This window comes from Podarcis erhardii (assembly GCF_964252035.2).
Source record: "Podarcis erhardii genome assembly, chromosome: 17".
Taxonomy (NCBI): domain Eukaryota; kingdom Metazoa; phylum Chordata; class Lepidosauria; order Squamata; family Lacertidae; genus Podarcis; species Podarcis erhardii.
In genome coordinates, this window is record NC_138515.1 from 3,928,183 (window position 1) to 3,954,529 (window position 26,347).

Consider the following 26,347-nt stretch of genomic DNA (forward strand, 5'->3'; position numbering starts at 1 on the left):
ATTAGTTCAACCCACCCCGGAGGGTTTGATTTGTTGAAAACAGCCTCCCCACTTCACTTGGCAAATATGTTTGGAAACTAAAGCAGATTGTGAAATAACATGATGGGAGGGTGTGCTGTTTGAAGGCGGGGGAGAGTTTTAATGTGTAATGCTTTATCATGTTTTCATATATGTTGGAAGCCACCAAAATGGCTGGGGCAACCCGGTCAGATGGGCAGGATACAAATAAAATGATGATGGTGATTATGATGTTAAAATCCCACTGGCCGTGCCCAAGACATGCCTAAATTACGTAGCTCCTTAATGCAGAGCTGCCTGTTACTTTAACATCGACTAAATACACCGGTTATAGAAAAGAGAATAACTTTTGTGAGAATAATCTTTGCAGAAAAAACAATAAACAAGCTGTTCCTCTTCTGTGGAATTATTTTAAGTATACAGTATACTTGTGAAATTCCTTTTTAAATCAGAAGAGTAAAAAAAAAGTGACTATTTGAGGAGCTTCAGGAGCCAGAGGCAATATATGCAACCATATGAGACCTGTAGGCAGTGGTGGAATCATGGAGCACAATCTGTCAGGAAGTTCTCTTGCACAAGACCCTTGAAAATGAATGCAAACTGTGTCAGAGTATATTTGTTGCAATCTGCCTTGCATAGGAGTAGTTCAATTTCTGTCTGAGGTTAGAAAAAGATACCAAAAGTTATTTCTATTACCAGGACAGAATGGAAGCCTTCCATCTAATTAAACGGAACAGGAAAATATTCTTGTTTTCCTAGTTCCTTTAATTTAATCAAGCCCGATTCTGTGCAGTTTTGTTCTTTTGACTTGCCTTAATCCTTTGGGGTATGGCAGGCTATAAATATGGCATGCTTAAAGTTGCAGTTCTATACAAACCTACACAGGAGAAAGTCCCACTGAACTCAAGGAGACTTAACTTCTGAGCAGATGTGCATAGGCATTCACTGTCAGGATTGTGATGCTGTCAGGGTTAGACTTTGGGACAGAAGTCCAGAGCTCTGCTCAACAGGATGAGAGGAAGAACTGATGGACTATATGGAACTGGCGGAAATGACTGGCAGAATCCAAGACCAGGGAGAAGAGTCGGTGGAGGAAGATTGGAGGAAATTTAAAGACTATTTACAGAAACATTGTAAAATTAATATCGATTAGAAGGATGTTGGAATAATATTATATGATTTTAGCAGCTTTATGATATAAAGGATTTGGGAATAACTGACTGTTAATTGGTGAAAGGAGGAAAAGTAAAGTTACATTATATTAAGACAATTTACAGGACAAAAATTTTAAAAGAGGGAAAGGGTTTGCTGAAATGGATAATTGACTTAGAATACAAAAAAGGGAGGTGTGAGTGAAGGGAGATGGGAAAGGTTTCTCTCAATATTCTCTGTACCTTGTACCTAAGAAGGGTTGCTCTCAAATATTATTTGCAGTAAATTCCTGTGCTAATCCTGTGCTAGGCTTACTTCTGCAATTGTGGTCAGACAGTTAGCAAAGCAAGCAGTGGCTGTGTGCTAAATCTGTCTGGCAGGTCAGGAGTCCATTTCCTGCCTTGCCAGCTAGCAAGAAATTGCAGCTGTTTGCAAATTTAACCAGCCTGCTAAGGAGGCCGTTTCCTGCCTTGCATTTCCTGCTTTAGCAAAGAGACACGTACAAGCAAAAGGGGAGTGCTTAGCCAGCAGAAAGATAGGTATGAGGAAGATGGAATGTTTAGCAAGCAGTATAGATGTGTTTAGCAAGCAATATAGATGTGCCATATAAGGGAATAAGTTGAACATTTGCCAGCTGATTGGGGAAGTTTGAAGAAGGTATGGGAGGGGGGAGGAGGTTCAGAAAAGTATAAGAAAGTCTGCTGAAGTACATTGCTTCGCAGCCAGTTTTTCAGGAGCTATCCTGCTGGTTGTCTCTGTGCACAGATTGCAATAAACTCTTTTCTCCAAAGAAGAATCTTTCCTGGTGCTTTTTGCTCTCTCTCTTCGGCACTGGGGACGCGGGCAAACGATTCCCTGGCAGGACAAGGTTCAGGCTACATGAGGAGGTCAAGGAAATAAGCTAATGAAAGATTAGTAATGAGGAGATCTGATGTATTCCCCCCCCCGCGTTTTTGTTTTTGTTTAATGGGTCTTATTTCTCTCTCTGTGTGTGTGTGTGTATATATATATATATATATATATATATATATATATATATAGTGATGTGTTGTTGTTGTTTTTTAATGTGGTATTTTTACTTTTTCTTTCTGTAATTTTTAAAACTTTAATAAATATTATATACAAAAAAAAAAAAAAAGGATGAGAGGAAGAACTCCTGCCCACAGGAGGACTGGCTTACCACATTTTGAAGTAATACATTGCCATCTAAAGCACCTTTGAGTCCAGAGTGGAAAAGCACCCAGCTGCACCACTGACCTCTCAGCAAATAAAAAACACCAGCTATGTAGCCAAGCTACAAACACTGGTAGAGCAACCCTCCCAGTGTTAAAGAAAAGGGATCTGAGCCTCCAAGAGACATGCCACGGGTTGCCATATTTCAAACAGTGAAAATCCGGACAGAAAAGTTGTTAAGCTTTTTTAGTTTTGCCCAAAGTTGAGCTTTTGGGGTACAAAAACACTAAAAAATTTTTTGGCGTTTTTGAGCTATTTTTATGGGAAATTGCCAAAAACAGCACTGCTGACACGGGTTGCCATACGTCCAGATTTTCCTGGACATTTCTACAATTTTCACCCAGACACTGCTGCCGAATGCAGTATTCCATACCCTAACTTCATCCCATGCCTGTTTGTTCAGAAGGAAAATCCGATGGTGTTCACTGGGAGTGCACAATTTGCTACATTAATTTAAAGCTTTTTCTTATCCTGATGTTCAGCAGAGAAGTCTCCAGAAGCAACTCTACAGGCATCAGTGATATGACAGCCTCTGCCCTCTGGTGTACAACCTAAAAGACAAGCACAAAAGGAAAGAGATACTGGAAGGGAGGAGGGAAAGAGCAAGCTCAAGGGCTAAGAGTGATCTGTTCATATGTAGAAGCCGTGAAGAGGCCCCAGATATAGTTGCTTCTGAATAACCCCTTGGAGCTAAAGCAGAAGGCAAAGAATCTTCCTTCTCCAAGCTCTCTCAATTTTACTTTTGGTGTGATGCAGTGGGTTGGGGGGTTGGGAATGGCATTACAGTGGTACCTTGGTTTGCAAACGTTTTGGATTACAACCACATCAAACCCTGAAGTGTGTGTCCCTTTTTTTGGATTACAACCATTTTTTTTTTTATTACAACCCATTTTTATTTTCTTTTGAGGCCCCATTGGCATCTTGGGTTACAACCTGTTTTGGTTTACAACCGGATCTCCGGAACGGATTATGGTTGTAAACCAAGGTATCACCTTCCTGCTGTTCATGCCAGGAAAGAGCAGAGCACATCTCCCATGTTCTACCACTTGCCCCAAGTGCTGGCATCTATGCGGGAGCTGGAGAGTTCACAAGTTCCAATGAGGTCTCACCACCACCCATCCTAATTACCTTAATACCATACAATGCCTGGCCCTACTTGGCTTGTAGGAGCTGCTTTTAAAAAGAGGGGGCTGGGCTGGGGGTTACAATATCTCACCTTGGGCCAGTAGGGGGCAACAGACACCATCTGAACCAGGGAACTACAAAATGTGAGCATCCTTTCCCTTCTCTATCCTTTATGCACTTAAACAGCACTTTGTGTTTTACGACAAGTGTGTGAAGGGACCAAGAAACAGCAAATGCATTTACATGCATCATTGCAGAGGTGAACCAGGCTGTGATCCTGTATCCACTCTCCTAGAAGTAAGCTCCATTGATTAAAATGGGACTTAACTTCTGAAAATATATGTATAGGATTGAACAGTCTGTCAACTGTTTGAAGTTGGGTGTTTTATTAATATAATAATATCAACAGTACAATATCTCATATAAAGAGATTATTATATTCAGAGACCCATGAATGCAGATGTCATTGCATTATTAGTACCTGGGGGTAGGTATGAGCCCCATGTAATTCGGAGACACTACTTGCAAATATTCTGTGACCCAAATCAGTGAGTGAGTGGAACACAGAAAAATCTCAGAGCATCATGGCATTGCAAGGCCATAGGATAGCCCTGTTTCCACCATACCTACTCTTATAATGTTGTTACTCCACAACTGTAATTATTAATGAAGGTAGTGTCTCACAAAAACACCAGACCACAGAGAGTTTTGTCCCAGAGGGCAGCTCCAAAATACAAGTTTATAATGCTCAAGTAACTAAGACTCCATTTGCGCTATACATTTAAAGCAGTATCATACCACTTTAAGCAAGCACATCTTCCACCATAAAATCCTGGAAAATGTAGCTTGGTTAAGCATGTTGAGCGTTGTTAGAATCAAAAAATGTAGGGTTGGATGGGACCCCAGGGGGCCATTTACTCCAACTCGCTGCAATGCAGAAATATCAGTTAAAACATCCGTGACAGGTGGCCACTTGTTTTTGAGAAACCCATGCTAGGTCTTAGTAATCACAGCATCCTTTTCTAAGTGCTCACAGACTCTGTTGGAAGACCTTTCCTGGTATCGATATCAAGCTCACTGGTAAGTAGTTGCCTGGGTCTTCTTTCTTCCCCGTATGAAGGAACCTCACCTGTTCTCCAAAAATTCTCAGAGATTATAGGCAGAGGCTCTGAGCTTATACCCACAAGGTCCTTTTGTATCATTTGATGCAGCTCATCAGGCCCTGGAGATTTTAATTCATTTAAAGTTAGGAAACCTTTGGTCCCCTCACAGAGCTACAATTCTCAGAGTAGTTTAACAACAAGCTCTGGGAATTCCCTGTGAGGGCCTAGAGGTCTCCTAACAGTGCTCAGCACCTTTCTCTGAAGAAGGCATCAAGGACAAATTTCTGATCGTCCATCTATTAATAGCAGTCCAGTAGAGAATGAGAAAAGATTGAAAGTTGCAAGGTGAAACCTTATAATACTGGATTCACAAGGTGTTGTACTTAGCTTTTATGGCGGGAAATAACACACATATTAAGAGTTCTTCATGGTGTTTCAAAAACTGACAAATGTATTTCAACTTTGAATACCTGCATCACAAAGGCCAACAAGAATATAAAAAAAACCCCTGATTATTCTATTTGTTTCTAGCATATTGCAGAGATAATTTGCTTTCACATCTCAATTCCCCTCCTCTATGTGGTTTCATTTATTTTGGTTTGCTATTGGTCTTTTTCACCTGGATTTGAGCCACTTGGATTTTGGGGGTTTTGGGGGGGTATGTTTGTTCTCTTGGGACGCTGGTGGCGCTGTGGTGTAAACCACTGAGCCTTGGGCTTGCCGATCAATTGGAAGGTCGCGGTTCAAATCCCCGTGACGGGGTGAGCTCCCGTTGCTCTGTCCCTGCTCCTGCCAACCTAGCAGTTCAAAAGCATGCCCCAAAGTGCAAGTAGATAAATAGGTACCTCTCCGGCAGGAAGCTAAACGGCGTTTCCGTGCACTGCTATGTTTGCCAGAAGTGGCTTAGTCATCCTGGCCACATGACCCGGAAAAACTGTCTGCGGACAAACGTTGGCTCCCTTGGCCAGAAAGCGAGATGAGCGCCACAACCCCTGAGTTGTTCACAACTGGACTTAACTATCAGGGGTCCTTTACCTTTACCTTTTTATGTTCTCACCAGTTTTTTGTTTTTGTTCTCACCAGTTTTAAAGTGAGTTATAACTTAATGTATTCTTGCTATTGTAAAATAAATAAATGCTGTACTTGATCTTGACAACGATGAAATATTATACAACAAACAAACCTGTCTCAGCACCCATGATTCCTTGGGGGAAGCCATGACTGTTTAAAGTTGTATGATACTGCTTTAAGTGTAAGTTTACAAGGGAGAGGTCCCTTTTCATCTCTGTATCGCAGCCAATCCCACACCACATGATTTACTGCTTCCTCCACCCCACAAGGACAAATCTACAGGACATTTAAATGCTTCCATACTTCCACCCTGGGAAGTTAACCTATCACCTGAACTTTTATCCGCTGGGCTTACGGCAGGCAATCTCCTCCCATCCCACCAGTTACATTCCATAAGGATAGTCATGCTGGGCTTTTCAGTTGTTCTTTGTATAGCTTATTTCTGTCCCAGTTTTGGGGTGCTGGTGTCTCCCAATCCTGAGCTTCTGTCTCAAGGAAGGACCCGCCTGCAACAGGCCCGTGAACTGGCTCGACACCCCCGCTATGGCACTTGTTGGATGGGAGCTTTGGGGCAGCTAGACGCCGGGTGCAGGGAGCTGGATGAGGACCAGCAAAGCCGCATTGCAATCAGATTTGCCCATTGCCACCTCCAGCGGTGAGTCCAGAGAGCTGGGTCTTGGGGGATGGGCTGGTGACAGCCAGTGTAATAGAGTGATCACTAGAGTGTTGTCCTAGGACAGGGTTTCCCACCTGTTTTTGAACAACAACTACTTTCATCCTTAGCTAGCAGGACCAGTGGTCAGGGATGATTGGAATTGTCCGAAAACAACTGGAAATGCCAGTTTTGGAAACCCCATCCTAGAACTTGAGGTATCTGGAAGCAGATCCTCACATGCCACTAGGTGAAATTTGGCTAGCCAAAGCCTCTCAGCTTTGCTTCAACAAATTCACCCAGCCCAACCTGTTGTAGCCTGGAACTGCACAATGCGCAGCTGATTTGTGCACTAAATGGGGCACAGCTGTGGGCAGCCTGAGGAAGCCCCATCGACATTGGTGTCTGTCCATCAACCCTAGTAGGACAGTCTAGGGTGATGTCTGCAGGCTCCACAAACCCTCTGTGGTGTGAGATTTGAGGGGTGATTTGTGAGTTTGTTTGGGCCCTGAGTAAGAGTAGGGTGGAGCTCGGAACTGGAAGAGAAGGGTTTCAGCATTTACAGCAGTTTTTTATTTTTAGTACTGTAATTTGTATTAATGGCTTTTATTGGGGTTTTTTTTGTAACATTTGTAGTTCTTAACATTTTCAGTAGCTCATTGGAGGTGACAGTGGAAGAGAGACATTGCTTGAACCTAAAGCAGGGGTTGGCAAGGTTTATCTTGCCTGGGCCGGATCGGTCCCGCAGAGATCCCTCCGTTGGCCGGATCACACCCGCGCCCGTGATTTTCAGTGTCTGCGCATGTGCAGACATGATTTCTGGCACTGCGGAAGCGAGTCCCCGTGCCACACTGCACTGATTTAGCACAGCTGGCGAGCAGGCAGCTCGGTACGGGGGCGGCTCGGGGGCTGGTCAAACGACCTCAGCAGGCCACTTCCAGCCCTAGGGCCTTAGGTTGCTGACCCCTGACCTAAAGCTTCATGGAGGAGGGAGGAGCTTTTCCCTTTCCTTTTGCTCACACCCACAATATATATTGAAAGTGTCAGGACTTTGACAGTCCTGACTACCCTGAAAGAATCTGGAGAGGTGTAGTCCCCCCCCCCATCTACAGTTCACCCTTACGAAACTACTGTTCCTTGTGGGATTCTTTATAGGAAGCCATGTGCTTTCAAAGTATGGTGTGGATCTTGATTTTGTTTGTCTGGGATGTCAAGTCAACATAATTCAAGCCTGGCTGTACTGGTTCTCATTGTTTTATCTGACCAGGAGCTTCAGCTTATTCTCCGTCTTCTCCTGGGCAGGTCTGGGAGAAAGTTCCCCCCCTGTGAGCCTAGCAGCTCCATCCGTGGTTGCACACAGGACATGGACCCAGTGGCCTTTGGGGTGTACACAGAGTTCTTCACCCATGCTCAAAGCATCTGTTATTTCCTGCACAATGAGGCCTGGCAACAACGAGCCCAAGATACCATGCACAGGTAAGGAAAATGGGGCACTTTCTTCCTCTAGAGAGCAACTAGCCTGGAAGGGTAATTCCAGCTCATGCTTTGCATGCAGAAGTTCCCAGTTTCAATCTCCAGGGAAGGCTGGGAATATCCCATACAGGGGTACCTCGGGTTAAGAACTTAATTCGTTCTGGAGGTCTGTTCTTAACCTGAAACTGTTCTTAACCTGAGGTACCACTTTAGCTAATGGGGCCTCCCACTGCCGCCACCGCGCAATTTCTGTTCTCATCCTGGAGCAAAGTTCTTAACCCAAGGTACTATTTCTGGGTTGGCGGAGTCTGTAACCTGAAGCGTCTGTAACCTGAAGCGTCTGTAACCCGAGGTACCACTGTACAGTCAAACCTCGGTTGTTGAACATAATCCATTCCAGAAGCCCATTTGGCTTCCAAAATGTTCAACAACCAAGGCGCAGCTTCCGATTGGTTGCAGGAGCTTCCTGTACTTCAGCAGAAGCCACGTCGGACATTCGGCTTCTGAAAAATGTTTGAAACCCAGAGCATTTACTTTTGGGTTTTTGGCATTCGGGAGTCGAAATATTCCAAAATGGAGGTGTTTGGAATCCGAGGTTTGACTGTACCTGAAATCCTGAAGAGGCACTGCTAGTCACTGTAGGCAATACTAAGTTAGATGGCCCAGTGGTCTGACTCTGTACAGTGGTACCTCTGGTTACAAACTTAATTTGTTCCAGAGGTCCGTTCTTAACCTGAAACCGTTCTTAACCTCTTAACCTGAGGTACTACTTTAGCTAATGGGGCTTCCCACTGCCGCCACACCACCGCCACGCGATTTCTTTTCTTATCCTGAGGTAAGGTTCTTAACCCGAGGTACTACTTCCGGGTTAGCAGAGTCTGTAACCTGAAGTGTTTGTAACCCGAGGTACCCTTGTATAAGGCAAGTTCCTATGAAACAGCATGGGAGGGCAGAGAGAATTAAGGCCTGGTGAGAGCCCTTTGGAACCACTAAACATGTTAGTGGGGTTTCCCTTGACTGCTTCTAGGCACTTGTATGGGGAGGTCCACATAGCATAATTTGCATGCAGTCCTGTGTTCCCTGGTGCTGCTTTGATCTTCCAGTGGTGGTTGATGCCCTTTGGGCCTAGTGAAGCACGAGAAGAGCAACTAATAATACATTGAGTTGGAACCAGAGATTACAACTGGCAGAGCCAACTAACTGGTTTTCTCACCATCCTCCTCCCTTAGAAAGATGCTAATCCTATGCATGCTTATACTGTACCTCTGATCTCAGTGTACTAAGCAGACCTACACAGGATTACTTTCTCTCTCTCTCTCTCTCTCTCTCTCTCTCTCTCTCTCTCTGAATCAATATCGTTCACAGTGATTCAGTGCACTTCCTGAGTGTGACTATCTTTAGGATGGATTCAGTCACATACCAGCAAACTCAGATTGCACAACTATACAGTAGTTGATTGGGAGGTATTTCACTGCAAACTCACCTCCCCAAAAGATTGGGCTTTTTGTGAGATAGAAAGGAGTGGGAAAGTGCACAGCAAAGCATGGGATAAGACTTGCGTTGATGTCATTTAACCTCCTGCAAACAAATCAGGATGAAAGCTCAATAACAGCTCCTTTGGAAGCATCCCCAGACATCAAGAAAGAAGATAGAAAGGAAGAGTGAGTTGTTACCGTGGGAGGAAACTGATGAAAAGAGAGTGGGTCAAGTGGTTTTTACGGAGGGGGGTAACACTTCCAGTTGCCCATAGCAAAAAAATAAAAATAAAAAATCTCCCCCTACCCCCTTCCTTTTTAAAACCACACTGCAGTCTCAACAGGTAAAGATGCCCATTTATATTCATCCAATCCGCACCAGCACTCATGCAAGAGGACAATGTGTAGGGAGTTTCCTGCTCTTTCTGCTTGCTTCTTTCATTGCTCAGCAGCAAAGAGGAGGAGAGCCGTGAGAAGCTTCAGGGTTGGGGGCCCTAACTGGAGCATTGGCAGCTGCTGCCTGACCCTACCACTATCCCTGGACTGACAACCAGGATAGGAGGGGAAAGAGGTTGGGTGGAGGTCTTTGGTATGTCTAATTTTGTTCTCTTCCCAACCCTTTGTTAGGGTAAGGTAAAGTAAAGGGGCCCCTGACCGTTAGGTCCAGTCGTGGCCGACTCTGGGGTTGCGGTGCTCATCTTGCTTTATTGGCTGAGGGAGCCGGCGCACAGCTTCTGGGTCATGTGGCCAGCATGACTAAGCTGCTTCTGGCGAACCAGAGCAGTGCACGGAAACGCCGTTTACCTTCCCGCCAGAGTGGTACCTATTTATCTACTTGCACTTTGACGTGCTTTCGAACTGCTAGGTTGGCAGGAGCAGGGACCGAGCAACGGGAGCTCACCCCGTTGCAGGGATTCGAACCGCCGACCTTCTGATTGGCAAGTCCTAGGCTCTGTGGTTTAACCCACAGCACCACCCGTGTCCTTCCTTGTTAGGGTAAAGAAGTTGCCAATTCTCAGTATGAATGAAGTGCTCTTTCCTGTCTACTCCCTCCTCAAAGACAGCTCCTTGACTAGCAGCTGGGCTGGACAGCAGGCAAGCTAAGCGTTGGGTTTCCATCTGAGCCACTGGAACCGGCAGCACCAAAGTAGGGCACTTGTTCTACATGGGGAGAGCTACCCCAGAGTGACACTCTTAATTCCAGCATTTCCCAGAGCAGACTAGCTTCAGTGTGACAGGATAGTCTAATTTGGGAAGCGTGGACCATCAGATCTGCTTAACATCAACATTTGTCTGGTTGACACTTGGTGGAAATCTAGAACAAGCGACTTGGAGCAGGGGGGGGAGAGCAATGCTGCGTGCTGTATTTTGACTTTTCCCCTAGGGAGTAATTGCAGCTCACCAAAATAAGGAAATAAGGCAAGGCTGGGGAACCTGTGGCCCTCCATACACCCTTGGATGCCAACTCCCACCATCCCCAGCCAGCAGAACCCATGGTCAGTGGAGGATGGGAGTTGCAGTCCAGCAACTTCTGGGGGGGGCACAGGTTCCCCACCACTGGTATAATGGATGCTGCCTGCATCTGACAGTTCCTGCTCCCTTGTTGCCCAAAATACTGTAGTTGTGGCATCGAAGCCCTCTGGGCTTGCCCCAAAGGACTCAAGTATATTTTTGGGTTTTTATAACGTGGGGGGTGGGGAGGTGTGATGGACTTGGAACCTGTATGGTTGGCCAACACAGTAGGGTGCAGGCACTATAGGGAACCTATTGTGTGGAATCTGGGAGTGAAAACTGGAGTCTGTGAACCCTAGCCCTCCATTGTAATCTAAAAATAAAGTATCTAGCCCTTGAAGGGCTGGCAGGTTAGAAGTTGTAACTTCCAGGTGGCCTTGAACCCTTTTAATCTCCTTTCTGAAATTAATGCTCTGATCCTATGCATGCTTAACTAGACATTAAGTCGTACTGAGTTCAGTGGGACTTATTCCCAAGTCAGAGTACATAGAGTTGCAGCCAGATTCCTTCAAGGGATGAAATGACTTCACCCAAGGAGGCTGCCCGCAGAGCAGAATATCCGGGCTTCAGCACCTTCCTGGCGCAGTGGGTATGCTGTGTGGTTAAGATGTTCCTGGTCATAATGAATTGGTTCCTGCCTTCTCTGCCTGTTCCAGGCTGACGTCCTCTTCAGAGACTGTGGCCCGCCAGCTGGAATCCACCCATCAGCTTGCTGGAGAGATCGCCCAGGCACAGGATGCCACCTTGCGCTCTCAGGAGCAGATCCTGCAAGATGGGGAGCTGCTACATCAGATGCTGCGTGACTCCTCCCAAGGTAGGCTGGGAGTTGGGTGGTTGGGTAGGGATTATCATCTCAGAAACAAACAAAGCTGCATTATAAAATGAAAAGTTGTACAACAATGTGCTATGGTCCTGAAGATACTGTTGAACTACAGCTCAGATCATCCCTGACTGTTGGTCATGCTGGATGAGGGTGATGGGAGCTGGACTCCAGCAGCATGGGGAGGGGCTTCCAGAGTCCTATGCTAGATTATTTGCGTTCTCATCCTTCTCCTAGGCCGTGTCCAGAAAGTAGTGGTGGGGGATGAGTGTTCAGGCCCCTGGGCTCTCACTTGTGGGGTGCCTCAGGGTTCCATCCTCTCCCCCATGCTTTTTAACATCTACATGAAGCTGCTGGGAGAGATCATCAGGGGGTTTGGCCTGGGTGTTCATCAATATGCGGATGATACCCAGCTCTACCTCTCTTTTAAATCAGAACCAGTGAGGGCAGTGAAGGTCCTGTGTGAGTGTCTGGAGGCAGTTGGAGGATGAATGGGGGCTAACAGATTGAGGTTGAATCCTGACAAGACAGAAGTCCTGTTCTTGGGGGACAGGGGGCAGGTTGGTGTGACGGACTCCCTGGTCCTGAATGGGGTAACTGTGCCCCTGAAGGATCAGGTGCGCAGCCTGGGAGTCATTTTGGATTCACAGCTGTCCATGGAAGCGCAAGTCAATTCTGTGTCCAGGGCAGCTGTCTACCAGCTTCCATCTGGTACACAGGCTGAGGCCCTACCTGCCCACAGACTGTCTTGCCAGAGTGGTGCATGCTCTAGTTATCTCCCGCTTAGACTACTGCAACGCGCTCTACATGGGGCTACCTTTGAAGGTACTCGGAAACTGCAATTAATCCAGAATGCGGCAGCTAGACTGGTGACTGGGAGTGGTCACCAAGACCATATAACACAGGTCCTGAGAGTCCTACATTCGTATGTTTCCGAGCACAATTCAAAGTGTTGGTGCTGACATTTAAAGCCCTAAACGGCCTCTGCCCTGTATACCTGAAGGAGCATCTCCACCCCCACCTTTCAGCCTGGACACTGAGGTCCAGCACCGAGGGCCTTCTGGCAGTTCCCTCACTGTAAGAGGTGAGGTTACAGGGAACCAGTCGGAGGGCCTTCTCGGTAGTGGCACCTGCCCTGTGGAATGCCTTCCCATCAGATGTCAAGGAAATAAGCAACTATATTACTTTTAAAAGACATCTGAAGGCAGCCCTGTTTAGGGAAGTTTTTAATGTTTAATGCTGTATTGTGTTTTTAATATTCGGTTGGGAGCCGCCCAGAGTGGCTGGGGAAACCCAGCCAGATGGGTGAGGTAGAAATAATTAATTGTTGTTGTTGTTGTTGTTGTTGTTATATTACACAGACATCCCTGCCCTAGTACCCCCTTTTCCTGAAACAGAACCCATTCCCCAGTGCTGCACTAGTATTAAAAACCAAACCCTCCTTTCAAATATGCAGATACCGGGGGAAATATCTCAGGGGTTGGGAACCTTTCTCCCCTCATGCTAACCTTTGTGGGGTCACATACCAGTGGTAGATGAGGCCAGAATCAAAAGTGGGCAAAGCAAAGGATGCAGGTCTTACCTTTGTGCCTTTGTACTCCAGCCATAACTGAGAAAATCCATTTGGAGGCCGCCAAATTTTGGGCTCACATTACGAAAGATTACCAAAGATCACCTGACAACACACTGCCTCTGCCCCTGGTAGTACTGTAAAATGTGAGAGAGCTTCTTTTCAGAGCTGCAGCAAGCAGGAGAAAGAAGTGATAGTTTAAAATAAATACAGTGGTACCTCGGGTTAAGTACTTAATTTGTTCCAGAGGTCCATACTTAACCTGAAACTGTTCTTAACCTGAAGCACCACTTTAGCTAATGGGGCCTCCCATTGCTGCCGCGCCGCCAGAAGACGATTTCTGTTCTCATCCTGAAGCAAAGTTCTTAACCCGAGGTACTATTTCTGGGTTAGCGGAGTCTGTAACCTGAAGCATATGTAACCTGAAGCATATGTAACCCGAGGTACCACTGTACATATCTGCATGCCCCATGCTCTGTATCATCTATGTGGGACAAAACATATGGCTTACAGGGGGAAGATAATAAATGGAACAAATGGAAATGGGATGCTTATGTTCTCTTTCCACCTAGTTTCTGGTTTTAGCTGGGAGAGGAATGTGAATGGCACCTTGGTGGCTTGCCTCTTTCCTCTGCAGGGGTGCGCCAGGCCTTCCAAGAATTGCAGGATTCGGCCTTTGAGCAGCGAGTAGCCTTTGCTGAGATCTTCAACCGGGTTACATTTCTGCACCGCTTTGTCGTTGGGGAGTCCAGCGCTCTCTACTCGATCTTCTTCCATCTCCTAAGTGGGGCTGCCAGCCTGGTGCTGACCTCTAGCCAACGGACTGCAGGAGCACGGTAAGGAAATGGGTGTGGATGGAAGATGCAAAAGATCCCCCTGGAGGAGAGACACTCCAGCCTCATCAAAACACGTAGGCTGGCTTGAGAGATGGGATGGGAGGATTTCTGGCAGGGCTGCTGCATACCTCATTTTTTAAACAGTCCTCTTATTCCAGGCATTGGCCACCTTATTAGGTCTATGTGCACATCTGGAAATCGAAGAAGCTGCCATTGGCAACATATCCCACTAAAACACACATATTCTTTTCAGTGCTTTTTCTAGAAAAAGAGGTGCAGGAACTCAGCATGTTCTCTTAGAATGGCAATGGTGCCCACCTGAGAGGTGCTGGAACTGAGTTCGGGTGATTTCCGGCTGGGAAGAAAGGCCCTGATTCTTCCGTTCTCCCAGCAATTAGGTGTAAGAAAGGTGTTTTCACTTTTTCAAGCCCAATATTTTTAGCAGGGGGAGGAGAGTTGATCCTCCCCCAGGAACATCACTCCTCTCCCCTAATGCCCCTCCCAATTAACTTGGAAAAAAGCTTTTGATTACTGCCAGTGCAAGGCTTCTGGCATGCCTACTTGCTGCAGGCCAGGTGGGTGTGTTTGGTGGGTGGGGCCACATCCAGGGAGGGGAGGACAAACCTTTTTCCAGCTGTGACCAACAAGAGTTGGCTTTTTTCAAGACTAATTGCAGTAGAGGAAGGAGCAGGATGAACCCCTGGCGACCCCTTATTCTACTTGAAGGTCCACTTTAAAGATCAAGAACCTTAAGAATGGAGAGCAGGAGGGGGCCTTGAAGTCGCCAAGAAACAGTTAGCAACTGGGTAGCAGGCTGAGAAGGCACACAGGTCGGTGTTGCCCACTATGGTGAGATGTCCTCCTTTGGTTTATTTTTGGTTGCCAGCATAGATTCAAGACCCAATCGAGGAGGGATGGGGAGCCTGTGGCCCTGCATATGTTGTAAGACTACAGATCACATCATCCCCAACTTGCATGGGTGATGGTCATGGATGATGGAAGCTGGAGTCTGGCATCATCTGGAAAGCCACAGGTTCAGGAACTCTGGCCTGACTGTGCAGAACGCAGATTTCTGTTTTCCTGAAATTTCTTGCCTGGCCCACAGTGGTTCAGCAGTTAAGTAGTTCTAGCTCTTAGTAAAAGCCCATGATTCTAAATACATTCTTGCAAGACCAATAAATTATGCATAGATAAACACTGCAGATTCTGTTTCTAATATTTAGGTTTTTAGAGTTTTGTGTGGGTGGCAGCGGGTGAGGGGGGAAGACAGCATGTACCAGTGAACTTTGCACACCTAGACTGTCCATTGTCCCTAGCATAGGAGCCAACTCTTAGGGGCTGAGTTCCCTTCATCCTCCCCAATAAATTATTTTATTGGGCTGCCCCCGCAAGTTGATGGCATTGCCATTCAAATGGTGCACATGTGCCATGTCTTGTGATCAGTTATGTGGGGTGGGGCTTAGCTGCCCCAGCCCCCCATATTTTATTTAAGTTGGCACCCCTAGTCCCTAGAAGCCTGATTTCCCATTTGCAAACTTATTTCCCCGCAATAAGCACTAGAAACAAGCTGTCTTTAAAAAGAAAGCTAAGGCTCTCAGAAGGCAAAGATTGGGCCCTGGGTACCAGATAGCAGTCCCTGCTTGGGCACAAGCCAGGGACCTGGTGAAGCTTAGGGTTTCATTGGGGGAAACCGCTTAATTAGAGGAAAGGGCAAATCATGTTTTCTTGGGATTGCTATTTGACTTAGAGCTAAAGAGTGGGTTTTCTCTTGGAAAAGAAAACCCACTCGGCCCTGTGATTGTTAGGCACGAGATGAGCAGAATCGTGGGAAAGCCCTTAAAATGGCCACCTCCTTCTTCTTTTTTTATAACTTTATTGAATAATACAATCAAATTTCCAAACATCTGCAAAAAGACAATTATTTACATACTTGGCATACGAAAACCACAAAAAAGATAAGAAGAAAGAAGAAACGGGGGAAAGAAAGAAAAAGAAAAGAAAAAAGAAAGCTGCTTTCCATAAACAACAATACCAAATTTATACTTACACACATTGTAAAATGCAAATCTTAATTAAAATATTTTTAAAAAGACTTCCACCGTCTTTTGTTATTTAGTTCACCTTTACCTCTGTTCTTCACTTCCATCCCTTAAGATCTTCCGTAATCCATTAAACTCTTTGCATTCTTTATGATCCGCACAAGGTTAGTCTAAACACAACCAAATTTTCGTAGTTGAGCCCTGTTTATGTAAGTATTCATTTAAACAACCCCACTGTTTCTGTACCATGTTTTTAGGTTTTCGCCTTATTAAGTCTGTCAATTTAGCTAACTCCAGGTACTCACAGAGTTTACTTAGCCATTCTCTTTTTGTTGGTATATTATTTCCTTTCCAGTAGCTGGCTATCAATATTCTCGCTGCTGTCCTAAAGCACTTCCTTCTCTTAATGCCCCCCCCCCCACTTTCTGTCTCCAGGTTTCCTCTGCTGACGTTGGTGGGAGCAAACATTTACCTAGAGCGTGTCATCTGCAGCCTTCTGATGGATGAAGGGGACGGGGGCCAGGACTTGACGGTACGGCCTCTTCCTGCACTAATGGGATCCGAGTTGGAGTGTGGGGCAGGGGAGGCAGCAGGGCAAGGTGCATCTCCGCAAACAAGCTGCCCCTGGAGTGACGATTTGATGCTGATTTCTTCTGAGGCCCCGTCTCGCCCTTCAAGCGTAGGTGGCTTGATGGGAGCCTCAGCCCCCCTCCTTCCCCACGGCACTGTGGTGTCACCCTCACACTTGTCAAGAGAAGGCGTCCGCACTGGAGCTGGGAGGGGAGGGGAAATCTCTCTCTGCCACCTTCCTGGCTTGTCAAACTTTGCCAGGTAGTGTTTTGCAGGCATTTTCAAGCATCTATTTCAATGCCGTAAGATCTAGAAACTGGCTTTTCATTTCATTTTCATTTTTAAATAAAAACTATCCCTCCCTCCCTGACCCCTGCTGCACGTGACACATTTGCCAAACAGAGCAGGAGATAAACAACCATGGTATTTATTTTATATTTATTTAATGCATTTATGTCTCACCTCCTTCCTCCAAGGATCTCAAGGTGTGTACATGGTTCTCCCCTCTCCTCGTTCATTCCCCGTAACAACCCTGTGAGGTAGGCTAGGCGAAGAGGCAGTGAATAGCCCCCAAAGTCACCAAGTAAGCTGCTTGACTGCGTGAGGATGTGAACCCTGATCTCCCATCGCGCTCCCCACTGCACCGATGACTTGAAAGACTGGAGTACTGACCCGACAGAGAGCTTTAGTGCATGCAGCGTTTCAGGCCAACCATTATTACACTGGCACTACCAATGTTCCTGAAAACTGGCAGGTTTGTGAACACCAGGTGCTGAGCAGAAACTTTTTCCAGGGCATCTGGATAGTACTATCCATCCGCAATGGTTACAAAAGGAATGGGAAGCACGGGGCTACCTAGATGATTTTAGATTCCCAGCCCCCCTCATCCCCAGCCCAATGGCCGGGGCGATGGGAATTCTAATCCAGCAATATCTGGGACAACTGAAGTTTCTCCATCCTTGTCTTATGGGGACTGAAAAGCCGGTCCCAGGCACACCGCACATTTAAATTCCAAAGAAGCCTAGAATTATCTCTTGCAGAACTACAGTTCCCAGCACACTTAAACGGCAGTTCCCAGGATTCAGGGTGCGTATGTGTGCTTTCTTATGTAGGGTGGGTGGACAAAGGCATGTTTGTTGTTAGCCCCACCTCCGAATCTGGCCTAGCTGACCCGGTCCAGGTGCTAATATATGATCTACCAAATGCTGGCAGTCCCACTGAATTGCACCCCTCCTGCCTCTCACCCTGTTCTTACAGGTTGCTGCTAATGGATTTCAAACCATTATAGTTAGAACAAAACAAAAATAAGGAAGAGGGATAGAGGAGGAGGGAGTTGGGAGGACAGATCACAACTCTGTTGGTCCCTCTGCTGCAAGACTACTGTCCAGCAACAAGACTTTGCCCCCAGCCAAATCTACTTGCAGGCTGGAAACTGTGCTGTTATCTCTATGAGTAATAATAGTCCTGAGGTTAATATGCTCACTGATCATGTGAGGAGGAAGCAAGGTGAGGAGGAAGGGCCTGAGGTTCCCCACACACTAATTGTTGTTTGCATTCCTGAAAGATGCCCGAGATACATGAATCACCAACTCTGTGGTAAAACCTGTATAATAAGGCTGCCGTCCAATTAACAGCAGCCCAGTTCGTATCTTTCTTTTTCTCAACAATCCAGCAACACTACTGGCCTGTCTTTTAAGTAACCCTCTTATAGTTTTGGGGTGTGTTTTTTTAAGAACTTCTCTGGTGATGATAAGCGTTTTGTTTAGCATATCCTTAAATCCATTCTCCATCCCACCTTATCCGGTTTTCCTGAAGGTGGAAGCTAGACGTGACCACAGTCGGCCATCCCCACCCCTGCCCTGCCCTGTGCTTGCATTCCAGGGGCTGGCCTGTTGTAGATTCCTAGGTCCCTGTAGTTGTTTTGCTGCCACTGCCGACCAAATCTGCATTAAATGGGACTATAGAGGTGTGGCTTCATGTTGCAGTTTAAATAAGGAGAGGGAAATCTTAAAGCTGGATCAGTGGAAGGCAGCCTGTGATGATGGTGAGATGAGCAAGTGAAGCACAGGACAGGGCCAAGGGCTGTGTATGTTCTGGGTGTGTGCTGCTTTTTGTTATTCTTTTAAAAAAATAAATCTAAATTCAGCACCAAGGTGACCCACATTTTCCACCAAGAAAAACTGGATTTTGCAACCTGTGTAAATTATGCAGATTAAGCAGCCTTAAATAACCACATTTTTTGTTAAGTACTACCTTGCTAAGTAGGATCAAGGCTAGACTGGCAGGCAAGATGCTTTGGGGAACTCACAAATGTAGGTTCCATTTTGCTTGGGGCTGGGGAACCTGTCACCCTCCAGATGCTCTTGAACTAAAACACCCATAATTCCTCACTATTGACTGTGCCAGCTGTGGCTGATGGGAGTTGGGGTCCCAACATCACCTGAGGGCCACAAGTTAGCCACCCCTGAATCTAGCTAATGTGCCTAAATATTGTTAAAAGCAACTCATGCTCTTAGCAACCAGTGAATTTTACAAGTTAATTATTATTTCTTTAAATTTTAATTTTCCAGCTGATACTTGAAATAATGTAGGTCAGGTTTCTACCCCTCATAACTACCAAAAAGCACAGCAACCCTGTCCTCTTTTACATTGACTTATCAGGATGAGGACCAGACCTGACCCATGACATTTTGCTTCTTGGGGGCAAGCTGGCATTTCCACCGCCCTCCATTTTACCAGTGTTGACTGGCCTAGCTGTAGACTCTTACTGCAACACTGCAGGACCGTGTCTACCAAACACTATACCTGAGGGCATCAGGCCACGTGCAGAACAGGCCATGTGGCTGCCACAGCATTGCTCCACAACACCCTCCTGCCACACTGCCTGCCCCCAACACCTGTTGCTTGAGGAGAGGCAGGCAGCTGCCTCACTCCCCCTAAGATTAGGGCCAGTTCTGATGAAGCTGGCTGATGAGAATCCCCCAGATCTGGAAAGGTACTTTGGGAAGGCTGATGTTCTAGGGAGAACTCAAAGATTGTGTTCCTTCTTATACTATATGATGATCTGTGTGTCTCTGGTTGCACTGACTTGTCTTTCTTCACTTTAGGAGAGAATCTCCTTCTGGGTGGGCCTGTCACGTCGAGGTTTTGCTGGTCTGGGCTTGGCTGTGGTGACTTATTTTATCTGGAGCTACAAAGACCCAGCCAAACAGAGCCAGGAGGTATTGCAAAGTCTACAGCAGACCCGGACAGAGATCCAGAGGCTTCTGCAAGAAACAGGTAGGGTGGTTTTGGGAAAGGGCTCTCTGGGGAATTAGCGACCAAGCCAAACAAATGCATATTCTTGCAAGTCAGCATGAAAGGGGGCTAAGTCCACAGAGCTGTATTGCTGATAGGCAGACACTCAGACCAGAGAAATACAATTGGTAGAGAGGGCTCTGTGTGATGTCATTTCCCCTCCTCTCCTGGAAAGGAAGAGGCATATAGTATTGTACTTCCTGTTCCTCTCTCTCTTATTGGATGTGGACATGCTTCTGGTGGCTCCAGCATTAGGTGTATTCCTGAAGCTGGGTATACAGTAAATATAATAATTTTGCCTGCATAGTTTTTATTGCTGCCTTTGCTGTGAACCAATGCATGATCATAAAGTAAGTACATCTTATTTTAAAACTTGCTTTACAAGTTCTTACCTGATTCTTTGCTAAGTGGTTTAAGAAGGGGGGTGCCAGCTTCCTTCATAGCTGGAGTTGCAAGGCATTACAGCCTAATTCCTATGCTTTCAATTTTGCTGCCAAGAGTGGGATTTTGAAACTCTGTTCAACCCACACATGTGGCCGCCTGGAGGGATAAATGGCAATGAATATATCCTCTCCCAGCCATTAAAATCCATCCCGTAGGCCCTCCTATCAGCACTGAATTCCCTCGCATAAGACCTGGAGAGGGCATGTGAGGCTTTCCTTACCATAGGCATGTCCAAAGTCAGTTTCGGGGGCCTAATCCGGCTTGACAGTCAGTTCCATCCAGCCCCTGTGGCAGTTTATTTTCTGGAGTAAAATCTCCAACAACTTCAACCCTAAAAAAGCTGAACAATTTCAACCCCCAAAAAGCTCAACAACTTTGGTTGGCCCTCACAGCGCTTCACTTCATCAAATCTGGCCCTCTTTGAAAAAAGTTTGGACAGCAGTACCTTAGCAGATGGGAGCTAAGAAAAGGGCAGAAGCTGTTACTGGGACCCCAGGCCAACCTGGCCTGACTCTGTTCCTCCTGAGTGTGCACTGACGTTCCCAGTGACTGATTCCTCCCCATCTCAAAGAATCTGGGTGCTCACGCGATGAACATTTTTCCATTTTGAAAGGGAACCTATGCATGTACACAACTCATTGCAAATAGCAGGTGTGGGGGTGGCTGGAGAACAGAGTGCTGCAGTTGCCTAGCAACCATCACAGAGCATCACCCCCATGTCTTCTTCCCCCTTGCCTAGCAAAAGTGCTGAATCAGGGCCTCAAGGTCCAGCAACAGCAAGGTTGCCTCTCTAGAAGTGACCAGGAAATGGGCTGTGAAGAAAGTAGTGCAAGTCTGGGTGGATTATGTATGGGTTACCCTCTAGTAGCCTTTCCTAAACTCCACGTTGCCTTTGGATCAGTTATAGAAGAAGAGTTTGGATTTGATATCCCGCTTTATCACTACCCTGAGGAGTCTCAAAGCGGCTCACAATCTCCTTTCCCTTCCTCCCCCACAAGAAACACTCTGTGAGGTGAGTGAGACTGAGAGATTTCAGAGAAGTGTGACTACCCCAAGGTCACCCAGCAGCTGCAGGTGGAGGAGCAGGGAAGCGAACCTGGTTCCCCAGATTACGAGTCCACTGCTCTTCACCACTACACCACACTGTTGAGCCTCATTCTCCCCTTAGTGATGCAGCATATTTGACCCAGGAGCCTCTTGGCTTGCAGCTTCCTTTTACACTTGCACTCCACAGACCTTGGAGGTTTTCTGCTCAGCTTGTGTGTGATCTCTGCTTGCAGAGAGGCTACTGCCGAAACCAGAGCTCCTGCTTCTGGACTCCGAGGTCAATGCAGAGAACAAGGAATTCACGGACTCAGGATTCCCAAAGCTGCTGCCCTGCTCACAGCACAGAACTGCAACGGAAGTAAAGGAACGCAGGGCTGACCAGAAGAAAAGTGAGTGACTTACAGTCATACCTTGGGTTACAGGTGCTTCAGGTTGCGTTTTTCGGGTTACAGACGCGCCAAAACCAGAAGTACAGGTTACTTCCGGGTTTCGGCGGTCGCACATGCACAGAAGCGCTAAATCATGCTTTGCGCATGCGCAAAAGCATCAATTTGCAACCTGCGTGTGCACAGACGCAGCACTGCGGGTTGCAAACACTGCGAGTTGCAAATGTACCTCCCGCACGGATTATGTTCGCAACCCGAGCGTCCACTGTATTAGGAAGGAACTGGAAGGTGGAAGGTGGAGAGCTGGTGTGCTGGGGCAAGAGGGAGGCTGAAGCACTGGTCTCAAAGCAGAAAAAACTTTCTTTAAAATTCCAACATCCCAGTGAGGCTCACTGGGTGGTCTTGAGCCAAATTCTCTCTTTTTCTCTCTCAGCCTAACCTACCTTGTAGGAGGTTGAAGCAGTATTTAGGAGGCAGAACAGACCACAAACACAATTGTGTTGAAAGCTGTCTCTTACTGCTGCTGTGCTGCTGAGGTGGGGAACCTAGGGGTCTCCAGGTGGTGCGGTACTCCAGCTCCCATTGGCCATGCTGCCTGGGGCTACTGGAAATTGGAGTCTAGTAACATCCGGAGGCCCACAGGGTAATGTAATCCTGCCCCTGACGAATGAAACCACCAGGAAAAGGGCCTTTCCAATAGTGGCCCCCAGTTATGGAACAGCTTTTCCAGAGAGAATTCACCTAGTACCATTCCCGTGGTCTTTTCAGTACCAGGCAAAGACCTATCAGTTCAGCCAGACTGTTCCAATAACTCATGTCCTATCAATTTCTAAAATGTTGTGCTTTAACTTTTGGTTTGTGGCAGGCTTTTGTTTTCCCCACCCCGCCAGCTAAAATAAGTTGGCTTTGACACAGCTTGCATCCACACTTGCCCCTTTCTATGGAATTGCTGTATGTTTGTTTGTTCGCCCTTGTGGAGCATCAAACTGTCTGTTCCAAAACATTGCATTCCAGCATTATCCCTGCTTTCCCTCTTGTGTTTTCTGTATCCTTGTCCTGTACCCACCTGGCTCGTGGCATGTTCAAAAAGATCATTTGCAGCACTCGCCTGTACAGTAGGGCTAGGGAACCTGTGGCCCTCCTGATGTTGTTGGGACTCCAGCTCCCAGTAGCACAAGACAACATTCCAAGTGGTCAGGGATGATGGGAGTTGTGGTCCAACAGTAATTGGGGAGGGGACCAGGCTCCCTACCACTGCTGTGCGGTATAGAACAGGGATGCCAGTGAGATTCCCATCATCCTTGACCCTTGACCATGCTGGCTTGGACTGATGGAAGTTGGGAGTTCAATAACATCTGAACAGCATCATGATGGCCACCCCCAATGTCAACAGCAAAAATGTGGTTGAGGCTTTTCAGGGCTCCTGTGGCATTAAATAATTTCCTGCCTGCTGGGTCTGCCCTTTTCATTTATTCCTGTTGACTAGTACCCCAGCAAGCAGGAAACTTTTAATGGAAGTTGAAAAGGACCTTTGCTGAATGGGACTTGCTTCTTAGTAAGCATCATAACAGGTTCTTGGCCATAAGGAAGGATATTGCTGGATAATATAGATCTGCCAAGAAGTGATCTGTGGATCTTCTGCTTTAATCGCACTTCTAGCTGATTCTAGAAAAAGTAGTGACTTGGCAATTCAAAAGGGATAGTAACTATAAGCCACCTGTGAGGATATTTGGGGTGAAGTTGCTTCTCTTGCCTAAATATCACTTCTGGAGCAACCAACAGTCTGCCATTGTTCCCCCTTCAGTGGGAGAGATGTGGACTAGCTGTCCCAAGCGGAGGGGGCGTTCTCCATCCCGCACACGACGTTCTCCATCCCGCACTCGACGTTCTCCGTCCCGCACTCGACGCTCCCGGTCCCGCCAGCGCAGTCGGACTAGGAATGTCGCTGCCAAGCCGCTGGCAATCCCTGTAACTCTGGAGCAGGTGAGTTCACTGCATATGCTATGGATATGCACAGAAACCCAACCGCTGGAAACCGAAGTTCCACTTTGGGTCACTTGGAGGAAGTCTGCCCTATGGATTAGACTCGAGCAAAGGCAGGCAGGGAGAGAAGAAGAAAAGATTAGCCTCCTGTTTCCAAGCACAGCACTAGGAATTGGTTTTCAAAGGATTTGCCCCTAACCCCTTTTACTTTGACTCTAATTAATCAAAGTGGTAGCATCGGAACTCGGAACCCCTTTTTGATTCTATCAATTATTACTAACGTGAGTGGGTGTATTATGTGCGAGGGGACCTGGAACCCAAAAAAAGGGGGGTAAAAGTAATAGTGGATAGGAGTCCAGTAGAATACTGGAGACTGGAGCAATCCTCCCTCTTCCTGAAAAGCGAGATGAGCTTTTGCTCACCTTTGGCTGGACTTAACTGTCCAGGGCTCTTTGTCCTTTATAAACTTCCCAAAGCAGCAGGGGTGCACATGCATGCTGTCAGGGAGCCCTGACAGCAGAATGAGTGTTAAGCCTGGCATCCCCAAACTCAGCCCTCCAGATGTTTTGGGACTACAACTCCCATCATCCCTAGTTAACAGGACCAGTGGTCAGGGATGATGGGAATTGTTGTCCCAAAGCATCTGGAGGGCAGAGTTTGGGAATGCCTGTGTTAAGCTGAAGCGGCAAAGAATTGGGCTCCCAAGACACAAGGAGAACACACAGAATTCTATCAGGGAGATTAGTTTGTGAGGACAAACTACCCCCGACCCCAATTCCTCCTTTCATCTATAATTTTTTTTGATGTGTCACTTTATTCAATTAAGGAAAGCAGGAACAAGACTGAATCTTGTGTGTTCTTTTGCAAATCTGAGCTGACAGTTCAAAGCTCCTGTCCCAGTTACAGCATGGGAATAGGTGAGCCCTTCAGTCCAGCAGGACTCATCTTCTGTTAGCTTGCATAGCTTCTCTCACTTAGTATAATGGTGCAGTGCTTTGCATAATTTAGATTTTCTAGGAAGGGTGAGGGGAAGGAGATGTACAAGGCTGAAATCTCCCCTCCCCCCATGGAAACCTTAACTCAACACACACACAAACCCAGAGTGTGTGTATATTTCAAGCCACTGGGGCTTAGGAACCATAGGGTGAAAAGGACTTCTTGTGTATTTTTGTGGAATGGTGGCATGAGACTAGGGCCAGCTGCATGCTGTCTGTCACCACAGTGCGGAATGCAGTGTTTTGTTGCAAACAGACCTCTCATGGCTAAAATGCTAAGTTTTAGGCTTTAGAATTATGCATGCCAATGCAATAATTTTGCATTCATAGCCAATGCAAAAACAAAACAAAATCACCTTCTTGTAAAATTAATTGATTCATATAGCAGTTTAAAGTTCTTGAGAGATGACTTTTAAAAATGTTGACACAGTACTGCATTGCTGCAGTCCTACAGCAGACGGTGTGGTACAGCTTCTAACTTGGGAGTCCAGTGCAGATTCTGAGAAGCAAGGTTCTTGCAGCATCAGTTCAGAGACCCTTAAACATTTGGGGCAGGGACTACTCTATGACCAGGCTTCAATCTAGTGTGTAGCTGTGGTAATTAAACAGCAGAGGAAGCAATCCTAGAATTTCAGGCATGTTTTCAGTACTCTTTTAGCATATCTCTGCTATGTGTAATTTGACTTTCGGATGCTGCTCACAATGCACTGGAAGTAATGTAGTTTTCTAGCTTCGAAAATCCTGTTTTTTGTCTTATAATGGTTCAAAAAGTAGGACCGCAAAACCAAAGGTGCTCAGAAGGGCACTTTAAGCCAAATCTCTGCACTTGTTGCAGGGTCTGCAGTGCAGCCTTCGGAGCCAGAGATCCTTGGAAGTGCCTCGCCCTCCAATCCATCAATAAAGCTGGGCTTGCGAATGGGAAGACTCCAGGGATACACCTATGCAGCTGAAGGGGAGATTTCTCTTATGGCTTCCAGCTCTGGACCTTAGCAGCCTCAGTTCCAGCCAGAGTGGGAATATTTTGGAAAGGAACAATACTCTGGGGTTTGTTTTGGTGTAATTTCATGCCCTGAATTGGGACAATGATGAGAGCAGGAATGAATTTTGCTGGACCTTAGCATAGAAGTGACTCCTCTCTGTAATATCCTGAGCTACCTGCAGCAGGCAGTGACATTACACTCTAGGGCAGCCTTTCTCAACCTGTGGGTTCCCAGATGTTGTTCAACTACAACTCCCATCACCCCCAGCTAGCAAGGCCAGAGCTCAGGGATGATGGGAGTTGTAGTCCAACAACATCTGGGGACCCACAGGTTGAGAACCACTGCGTCTAGGGTCTAGAAGTGCCCCCCTCTTTTATTTATCCCAGCTAATCTTAATTTTTATCTGTTCAAGGGAAAGAACTGAAAGCAAGACCACTTCCACCCTTAATAAAGAAGAAATGTCATTTCCCCTCTACCATCCCCATCTCAGTGGAGCTTTGGCAAGTAACTTGGGCATGGGCCTTGAGTCACCTTCTCAGGCCTGCCCCCTTAAGAGAGACACTTTC

At 46.6% G+C, this 26,347-nt stretch overlaps 1 protein-coding gene across 1 annotated transcript; it reads left to right on the forward strand.

Annotated features, from left to right (window-relative positions):
• Positions 1 to 5,830: 5,830 nt before the first annotated feature.
• On the forward strand, positions 5,831 to 26,333 carry LOC309332737 (uncharacterized protein). Its single transcript, XM_081845911.1, has 9 exons — positions 5,831 to 6,357; positions 7,657 to 7,830; positions 11,471 to 11,628; positions 13,842 to 14,040; positions 16,515 to 16,611; positions 19,757 to 19,928; positions 21,671 to 21,826; positions 23,628 to 23,806; positions 25,637 to 26,333. Exons 1-9 carry the CDS (start codon positions 6,107 to 6,109, stop codon positions 25,700 to 25,702), a joined length of 1,452 nt encoding a protein of 483 aa, XP_081702037.1. The 5' UTR covers positions 5,831 to 6,106; the 3' UTR covers positions 25,703 to 26,333.
• The last annotated feature ends 14 nt before the right edge of the window (positions 26,334 to 26,347 follow it).

What these genes read in the sequence shown, in the direction of transcription:
- LOC309332737 (XM_081845911.1), top strand. Translation starts at nt 6,107, where the DNA reads ATGCTGGGCTTTTCAGTTGTTCTTTGTATAGCTTATTTCTGTCCCAGT. An exon ending in GAGGCTTCTGCAAGAAACAG is followed by an intron (nt 19,929 to 21,670) that starts GTAGGGTGGTTT and finishes CTCTGCTTGCAG; the next exon opens with AGAGGCTACTGCCGAAACCA. An exon ending in CAGGGCTGACCAGAAGAAAA is followed by an intron (nt 21,827 to 23,627) that starts GTGAGTGACTTA and finishes TTCCCCCTTCAG; the next exon opens with TGGGAGAGATGTGGACTAGC.